This window comes from Nematolebias whitei, chromosome 1, assembly GCF_014905685.2.
Source record: "Nematolebias whitei isolate Nwh7 chromosome 1, NemWhi1, whole genome shotgun sequence".
NCBI classification, from domain to species: domain Eukaryota; kingdom Metazoa; phylum Chordata; class Actinopteri; order Cyprinodontiformes; family Rivulidae; genus Nematolebias; species Nematolebias whitei.
In genome coordinates this window covers 66,445,881-66,455,170 of record NC_056498.1, presented here as the reverse complement: position 1 = coordinate 66,455,170, position 9,290 = coordinate 66,445,881, and the positions used below count along the sequence as shown (strand labels likewise).

The following is a 9,290-nucleotide window of genomic DNA, read 5'->3' as shown; positions in this document are numbered from 1 at the left end:
AATGCTGGGCATGGGAACCCATGAGGGAGTCCAAGGGAGCAGGTTTGTAGGTTTAAAACACCACACAGAGCAGGTGATCAAAGTGATTGATAAACAGCAGTACATGTTTGACTAAACTCCTGTGGGCTTTACTGTTAACACATGAACAATGACTGTCCAAACACCAATACTTTGATGCTGAGCCTAGAATGACCAGGAGTAAAGATTGGTTCAGGAGTTCAAAGGTGTTTGCTCAGCTTTCGATCACACTTTTTCACAGAAAAAGACCAACAGTAGGGTCAAGTTAACAACCTGACTCAGGGAAAGTGCTGTGCTGCTTTAGTTTCATAAAGCAGTCATTAGACCTAACTCCACATCTGATTAACTTTTGGAGTCAATCTAACTCAAAGTGGTTGCCACAGCTAATTAACTTTAGGAAAAATTTGTTGCATTGCAGCCAATTTTGCAGATATTAAGCTAAAATTTAGTGTGGTAGTAGCTGAGAGTGATTCTCAAAATAAACGTCAGGCTGCAACATGTTATGCACAATTTCGCAACATCATTGTGTATAATCTGATTTTCAAGATTTGACCCCAAAGCCTAAAATTCTATCACTTTTCAATATACCTTGATTTTTATTGATATTTAAAACTTTTGAAGTGAAGTTAAAAAAAGAGCATTTTTCAAAAAATTATTTTTTTGGCACTCTGGCTGCAAGGAGCGCTGACATCAATTTTAACACTTGTGTTTTTTTTAAGAACAAGACAAAACGTCAGTTTTAGCCATGTCACAAATGCATTTTGAGTTACTGATAATTAAAAATAAATAGTAAAATACAGCGATTGTACACACAACCAGTAAAGAGACTGAAATTAGACAAAAAAAAAAAAGGCTCAAATGACTGACATGCAAAGCACTGACAATGAGCATAAAACTATAAACTATTAGTCTCAAGAGACAAAAATTGACCAATTGAGACAGAAAACAGCATTTGTAGACACCCCAAAACAAACAAAAAAAAACACAGTGGGAAATGACACACATAGATGCAAAAAGAAAATTAAATTGTGACACCAAAAGAAGTAGAATTACTAAAAACGGAACTACTATGACAAAAAAAAAAAAAAAAGACAGACTCATCGTGAGAAAAACAAGTACAACATCGCCCCCATGTGGTCATAATAAATCATTACAGCTGCTGCACATCCTGACCGCCAGGTGTCGCTGTGGAATATTCAGGACCTGAAATCGCGTGAACGGCTTCCTGAGTATTTTAGTTTCTGCTTGTCACCGCGGCGTGTAAACACCTACACACGGAACTGAGCCCATCACAAACTTATTTTTTTTTTAAATATTTTATTAAGGTGACTGGGAAGGCTTGCGTGGTCCTCACGTTACAAGAAGTCTAAAAAGAAAGGGTTGCTTCATTGTGAGGACGGAGCGTTCCATCACGACCATGGCAGAGGCGACCGTGGACCGGGGCTGGGAGGACTCCCAGCTCCGACAGTACTCCTTCCCCATCAAACCCATTCCCAGGCTTTCCCACACGGACCCCAGGGCAGAGATGCTGATAAACAACGAGGTAACAGCTGCAGAGTTCACTTGCTGCAACTTTTTTTTTTTAAGCAGGTCGTATAAAAGTGGAGCTAACATTTTTAATGCACGTTTACATGAAGCTCGTGTGCAACTTAAAAAAAACAGAACCCTGACTTGACTCATTTGGCTCATACTATTTATATTAAAAAAAAGTTTACATAAAGCAGGTAGTGTGGTATCTGAATGCAATTTCCTGCTTGTATCCTTAATTGGACCAGAAGATCAGTAAATACTTTTCACACCAGCAATCAAAATGCCACTTTATGAAACAAACCTCATACATTTTTGTCTGTTTTACCATAAAAACAGTGCACACCTGTGACATATTGACAATGTTTAGCCTCTTTATTTACACGTCTGCATTGCTGCTTGAAACTACATCCAAATCACTCGCTTGAGACAATGTGGTCTTGAAACAAGTCTTAATGTAGGTACAGTTGAAAACATTTAGCTTGGATGCAATGTGGTTAGACATTGCATTCACAACTATAAACCATCTGTCCAGATGTTTGCTCTATAATCCAGGTAGATAAATCTTAACAAGGCAGGTCGGATTCTTCTTGTTTGAAAACGTTTCAGAAAAAGAACCCGTCCAGATGACCCGACTTAACCTTGTTAACTATAAACCATTTGGTCGTTTTTTAATGTTTGTTGTGTTTTAACCTGACCATACAATTGACCTTTCCTGTATTTGCAGTTTAATTGTGGAGAAGATTTATCGATTAAATCTTTTTCGAACCCATATTAAGGAAAACCTATTTTGTAGCATGACAAATTCTCTACTCCGCATCAAATCCTCACAGTGGACCATACTCTGAACCTACTTGCGTCTCCTGAGGATTGTTTTACAAGAATAGAAAGATGACCTTCAAGTCACACACAAGTGAAGCTGAAGTGCTTAGTTTGAGCCTTTCCAGTGTTTTTCTGCAGCAAAGGTGGCGTTCGTTTTTAATAAATCCATGCTGTGAAAATGACCATTTTTAGATGGTTTATTTCCTTAAACTAATACTTCAGTTAGACAAAAAAACAAGTAACAAATAAGTGCTTTGAATGATTGTCTGGATGGGACGTAGACTTCAAAGATCAAAACATGTAAGAAATGTTGCTCCAATTTATAATTTATAGCAAGGTAGAAGTGAATGCTATTAGCATAACATCTGCTAGGAAGTCTTCAGTTATGCTGAACTTGAAACTACAAACAATGTGAATAAATACAAAACGTTTACTGTTATGCTAACAGCGATAGCACCGTTAGTGAACTTTTAGTGTCCAACATTCCTTATTGGTAGAACTTGTAAATATACAAACTTGAACACGGATCAAAACACCAGAAATGGCACTTTTAAAACGCTCCCTTTTTTTTTTTTTTTTTCTTTTTGTCTCAACCGCAGAGTCCAGCGTCCTCCCGGTGAAAGTGAAAGCGAGAAGCCGGGCAGCGAGAGCGCGCCCAGCGGGCCACGTTCTGTTAGTCACGTAGGCCCTCGGAGCTCAGTGTGTGTTGCCATGGTTACAGCATGTTTGTGCTGCACGTGCCGTGCCGGTGTTGTGCCAGGGTAGTAATGCCCGTTAGGATACGCGTCCTCGGTGTCGAGAGCGCGCACAAATTCATCACAACACAGATTTCACCCAAATCTGTTTTATTTGAACTATTGAGCTAAAAAAAAAGAAAGAAAAAGAAGTAAAGCTATATATTTTTTTAATCTTACCATTTTGTAAATTTAGTAAAGAAAGATGAAACGTCTCAAAATGTGAGCTTTTTTTTTTTCTTTTGCGAATATTCACAATGGTGGTTGCCTGAATTTTTACTTTTTAATTACAATTTAAACCTTGTATTATAATAACAAACTGTTATGTAGTAGAGCAAACCCTGCATTTATAAGAGTGGCCTTTAAACTATCACACACCAATAAGCAGCAGCTTTTGTTTTATATCTTTATCTTCAATTCAACCTTTATTTATACAAGTTAGTCTCACTGAGCCTCGAGGACTCATTTACAAGAGAGGCCTGTTTTTAACAAAGAATGATGACAACAATAGATAACAATAGACGTTCTTAAAATAACACATATAAACTGAAAAAAAGAGAACAATAAATGGAATGAAATTGTTAAAAAACAAACAAAAAAAAACCCAGCTACATTATAAGGCAATATAAAATGCTATATATAGAATAGATACACTATCTTGAAATGTTTGTCTGTTTTCAGGAACCGGTGGTTTTAACAGACACAAACCTCGTATATCCAGCTCTCAAGTGGGACATCCCGTACCTCCTGGAGAACATTGGGAATGGAGATTTCTCCGTTTACACTTCAGAAAACCACAAATTCCTCTATTATGATGAGAAGAAAATGTCCAGCTTTGAGAACTTTGTTCCCAAGTCTCGACGGATGGAAATGAAATTCTCTGAATTTGTGGATAAAATGCATCAAACGGAGGAAATGGGAGGACAGGAGAGGTAAGGACCGAGGAATGTGGAGAAAGCCCTGCGCCTCTGTTGATGTTCAGGTTGATTAGAACTTGTAAAGGTGTAAGGTGATGCAGCTTGACTAAGCATATATTAAAATAGTCAGAGAAGTCTATTTATGTGGCCTAGCTTGATCTGAAAACGGAGACCAGTTACCAAAGACATCTCACTGTTTGACTTGTAGACCCCCCCCCCCAGTGGCTCATAGCTTTTTTTTATTTACTCTGTTACTTCAAATTTTATTTATAAACTACCAACTAATCAAAGTGTTTCCCTGCCAACTCATTCAGCCCTGAGTTTGTGACATGGCGTCACTCATTTAATCTCTTTTCTCGCTCACGTTAAGAGTCTATTTGCAGCAGACACTGAATGACACAGTAGGAAAGAAGATTGTTGTTGATTTTCTTGGTTTTAACTGGAACTGGATCAACAAGCAGCAAGCCAAGAGAAACTGGGGACCGCTGACATCTAACCTGCTGCTTGTAGGCATGGAGGGTGAGGTTCTCACACCGCCTGTGCCGTTTCTGAACTCGAGATGTTTTTCCTTTCATTGATTTGACCATGTTTTTTTTTATTTTTAAAAAACCTTTCAGGCAATGTGACACCAGCACATTATGATGAGCAGCAGAACTTTTTTGCACAGATTAAAGGTCATAAAAGATGCATCCTTTTCCCTCCAGACCAGTTTGAGTGTCTCTATCCGTACCCCGTCCATCACCCCTGTGACCGACAGAGCCAAGTAAGTTGTGTAGATTCACAGCCAGGTATCATGGTGAAAACTTTACACTTGTCATAGATTATTATTAGAAAGGCATTTTATTCAGATTAGGTAAAGTTTTCTTTTTTTATATATATACACATTGAGATGAGAGATATGACATTTTCACTGACTGTTCATTTTCTTTATTCATAGGTTGATTTTGATAACCCTAACTATGAGAAATTCCCAAATTGTAAAAATATTGTTGGTTATGAAGCTGTTGTGGGACCTGGAGATGTTCTATACATCCCTATGTATTGGTAAGAAACACATCTTTATAGTCTTTAAAAATCATGCAACATTATTAACTTTAAAGATGTTTTTTTTTTTTTCTTTTAAACTGAGTTCCTGGAAAATTCACGTGCTGTTTTGTTATGTGGTCTGCATTTCATTTGGAAGTTTTTCATGAACAAGTGACGTTTCTGTAGATTGGACAGATGCTACAAAACAGATCAGACATGCTGTTTTTGACTCCATACTAAAATTACTCGTTGTTTATGTCAAAGTTTCTTTATTTGTCGTTTCACCACATGTGGTGGAACAAAATTGTGTACACAGGTTCCCAGTTACTTCCAACAAAAGTATAAATTGTAAAGAAAAACGGTAATAAGATCTAAGCTATGAACTAAGAAATACGGCTAAACTAAGAACACACTAAGCACTAATGTACAAAAACAATACGCTGAACAACAGCAGCACGGACATGAGTCCGTGTGAGCAGATGAGCACAAATGAACACAGCAGCATGAAATAAATCAGCAGCATAATATCAGCAACATGGATAATCAGCAGCACATAAACAATCAAGTGGCATTACAGTGATTTTTTTTCACAGTGATTATTCTAGTTAGAGATTCATGAGTCTTAACAGCCTCAGGGTAGAAGTTGTTCTTCAGTCTAGTTGTTCTACACTCGATGCTCCTCAACCTCCTGACTGAGGGAAGCGTGGCAAAAAGTGTGTGTGCTGGGTGAGTGGGGTCCTTCATGATGCAGGTGGCCCTCTTCCTGCATCTGAAGGTGTAGATGTCTGTGATGGTGGGGAGTCTGACTCCAACAGTCTTCTGTGCAGCCTTCACCACTCTCTGCAAAGCTTTTCTTTCTGCAGCTGTGCAGCCTCCATGCCACACGTTGATGCTGGAGCACAGGATGCTCTCCACTGCACACCTGTAGAAGGAGGTGAGGACTGAGCTTCCCAGTCCAGTTCACCTCAGCCGTCTGAGGAAGTAGCGTCTCTGATGAGCTTTCTTGATCAGGCTGGTGGTGTTGTTGCCCCCAGCTGAGGTTGTCATTCAGGTGCACACTCAAGTACTTGTAGCTGGAGATCACTTCCACCGTAGCTCCTCCTATATTCGGGGGGGGGGGGGGGGGGTGTGTGTCTGAAGTCCATGACCATCTCCTTCATCTTCTTCACATTGATGTGAAGGTTGTTCTTCCTGCACCAGCTCTCCAGGTGTTCCACCTCCTGCCTGTAGCTGGACTCATTGTGTGTGATGCAACTACTGCTGTATCATCTGCAAACTTTACAATATGACATCCTGGATGGGTATGTGCACAGTCATATGTGAACAGGAGGGGGCTCAGCACACAGCCCTGAGGGGAGCCAGTGCTGAGGGTTATGGTGGAGAAGTTGTGGATTCTCACTGACTGCGGTCTGTTTGTTAAGAAGTCCAGGACCCAGTTGCAAATGGAGGGGCTTAGTCCTAGTGGGAGTAGTTTGTCCATCAGGGTTTGGGGGATCATGTGATTTAAATGTGATTTATTTGTTTAAATAAAGATTGAATGAATGAATGGTGTTGAAAGCAGAATTGAAGTCAACAAAGAGCTTATGGACGTAGTCATTTATAGATGTTTTTTCCCTCTTTCAGGTGGCATCACATTGAATCTTTATTGGGCGGAGGAGTAACGATCACTGTAAACTTCTGGTACAAAGTATGAATATTTGATTCCCGTCAACTCTTTCCTACGACTTATTTGGTATCCTTTTCGTCTACATTTCTTCATAACTTTTGTGATTCTTGTTTAGGGAGCTCCCACGCCTAAGAGGATAGAATACCCACTGCGAGCTCACCAGAAGGTTGCCATCATGAGGAATATTGAAAAGATGCTGGGAGAAGCACTTGGAGACCCACATGAGGTAAAAGCACGTCATTTTTACACAGTTTTCCCCTCATCACAGACAGATGCTGAGCTCTACTGCTATCATTGGTGTTCTGTTTGCACATGAATGTCACACTGCCCGTTTCTAGGACATTCATAGGATCTACATTTAGGTCACTTACTATGAAAGCTCTGGGGCATGCTGACCCCCTAAGCAACCCAGTTACTGATAATATACACGGCTTACTTGGTTTCGTACAAAAGAAAGACGTACAGCATGCTGTTCAAGACGGTGCGTAATAATGTAGCATGCCCCACTTTATAAAGTTTCTCATCCTGTTTTTTTTTTTTTTTTTAATATATTTTCTGTAGGTTGGACCTTTACTAAAAACCATGATCAAAGGAAGATATGACCAGGATCACAGTTAGAACTCGAGCTTTTTGACTATTAAATAGACTGCTCTGGAAACTGTTGGCATGTGAAAGTTGCATTGCGGTGTGTGATGGAGAGATCGATTAATGTGCTTTCTGTCGTTGGAGCTAAGCATCGTTGCATGGCAATAAACAGTCACTGAAACGATTCTGTTTCAGTCTCCCAAGTGCAACTACAACAACTAAAGAAGAAACAACAACAATTACTGGGATTTCGACCAACCAATTTGAAGAAGTTGATCTTTTGTCTTTGGGAAGAAGACCTGTAGGCTGGTTTGTGTCCATCAGTCTAAAAGGTCAAACATTATTGTGAATTAGCACCTTTGAGGCAACCTCAGTGTTTTTATCACTTATAGATGAGTCTAGAGTAAAACTGTGTTTTCGTCACTTCCTTTACACAAGGAATTACAGTTTCAAATTATTTTCAGACGCTTCACAACTGAGCTTCTACATCTTCTTTGTGCTTTCTGTTGTGATGTATAGCCATGTATCAGTACAATTTATTTGATTTAAAGACATTCAAACCACAGTTACTGTTATAATGAACAATAACAAATGTATGGATGTGGAAAAAAAGGGGTATAGCTGAAGAAATGTGTACCAGTGTCCCAAGTATTTGTCTGATTTGCGTTTTCTAAATATTTTTTTCTTGTTTGATTTTGTATTTCAAGGGCTTTTTAAGGATTTGCTGCCAAGCACTCTGGTAACAGCAGGAGGAGTTCTGAACATCTTATTGCAGCTAAAGCTGCAAATAAAACTTTACTATAGGAATTTAAAACAAGCAAGACTTTTTTTTTGGGGTGGGGGTGGGGGTGGGGGGGGCATGTCAGAAATTACAGTTGTTTTTTTCTAGGCCAATAAACCAGTTAGGCTTATGTGTGTATTTGAAGTTAAATGCACAAATGATGCGTTTAAATGCTCTTAACTGACTGCCACCATTAAGCTATTGCACTATTGCAGTATACGGCGCCATCTAGTGGTCAGAGTTGTGGTTTCCTGGTAAGCTTGATCACTGTCATATCTTTCAGCATGTGTTAAATGCAGCAGATCAAATATTAAATTATGTACAAAGTGTACAAAAACCCTACTTAAGTTGAAAAGCCCCATTAATGACACCAGTAGGATGTGTCATCTGGGATGCACTTATTTTTATTCTCTTAAAACAATACACTGATGAGCCACTTTAAACCCAGCTGGTGACTTCAACAGATGACCGGTTGCGAGGTTTTTTCACCAGAACGGTGTCCTTGAGCAATGTCGTTCACTTTACATGCTGCTGGTTTTAATAACGCGGCTGATCGGTGTGTATCACACAAATAAAGGTGATGATTTCATGTATTGTGCTGTACGTGCCAAACCAACCCTGAAGCCAGTAGATAGGAGTCTTCACGCTCAGAAACATTAGCTGTGATGTTAGTCACAACGGCTCACAATGAATGGATTTGTTAAATCACTCATGATGTGCATGTGTTCCTGAACTGTTCGCACAATAATCAAAAGTTTTAATCCATGTGTAAAACCAATTCACCCACGTATTCTATTTCTAGGAAGTTGTTTACTATATGTGCCTTGCCTGATGTTGGCATGGTAGTATAAGTAATAGGAAGTTTATTTTTAACTTTTCTATTTTTTGGTGAATGTGTTTGTTTTCACACTGGCATTAAACAGCTTTAAAAGAGAGATCTTTATGTATTACTTGAATCCTGTGGTCTTCTTGTGCTGATGAACATTTTGGTTAGGAAAGGGGTAAAATGTTACACCCTGATTTTTCTAAAAATTAGTTTTTTATGCAACTATCAGACAATAAAAACAACAGCATATATAGTGTACAAAAATTAGCATTTACTATAAATTGTGTCAGTAGGTTCTTAAAGCCATGATTTAAAAGTCCACTCCATGTTCTACAGTGACACCATATTATATACAGTGCCTTGCGAAAGTATTCGGCCCCCTTAAACT

The 9,290-nt window shown here is 39.0% G+C and overlaps 1 protein-coding gene across 1 annotated transcript; it reads left to right on the top strand.

The window, feature by feature from the left end:
* Nucleotides 1-1,139: 1,139 nt before the first annotated feature.
* Nucleotides 1,140-7,404, top strand: hif1an (hypoxia inducible factor 1 subunit alpha inhibitor). Its single transcript, XM_037686829.1, has 8 exons — nucleotides 1,140-1,561; nucleotides 3,783-4,033; nucleotides 4,389-4,537; nucleotides 4,636-4,781; nucleotides 4,956-5,062; nucleotides 6,668-6,731; nucleotides 6,826-6,936; nucleotides 7,272-7,404. Exons 1-8 carry the CDS (start codon nucleotides 1,436-1,438, stop codon nucleotides 7,326-7,328), a joined length of 1,011 nt encoding a protein of 336 aa, XP_037542757.1. The 5' UTR covers nucleotides 1,140-1,435; the 3' UTR covers nucleotides 7,329-7,404.
* Nucleotides 7,405-9,290: the final 1,886 nt, after the last annotated feature.

Excerpts from the sequence above, each read along its gene's own strand:
- hif1an (XM_037686829.1), top strand. The coding sequence starts at position 1,436 with ATGGCAGAGGCGACCGTGGACCGGGGCTGGGAGGACTCCCAGCTCCGA. Across the intron at positions 4,034-4,388 it reads GAAATGGGAGGACAGGAGAG|AGTCTATTTGCAGCAGACAC; the intron begins GTAAGGACCGAG and ends GCTCACGTTAAG. Across the intron at positions 4,782-4,955 it reads CCTGTGACCGACAGAGCCAA|GTTGATTTTGATAACCCTAA; the intron begins GTAAGTTGTGTA and ends CTTTATTCATAG.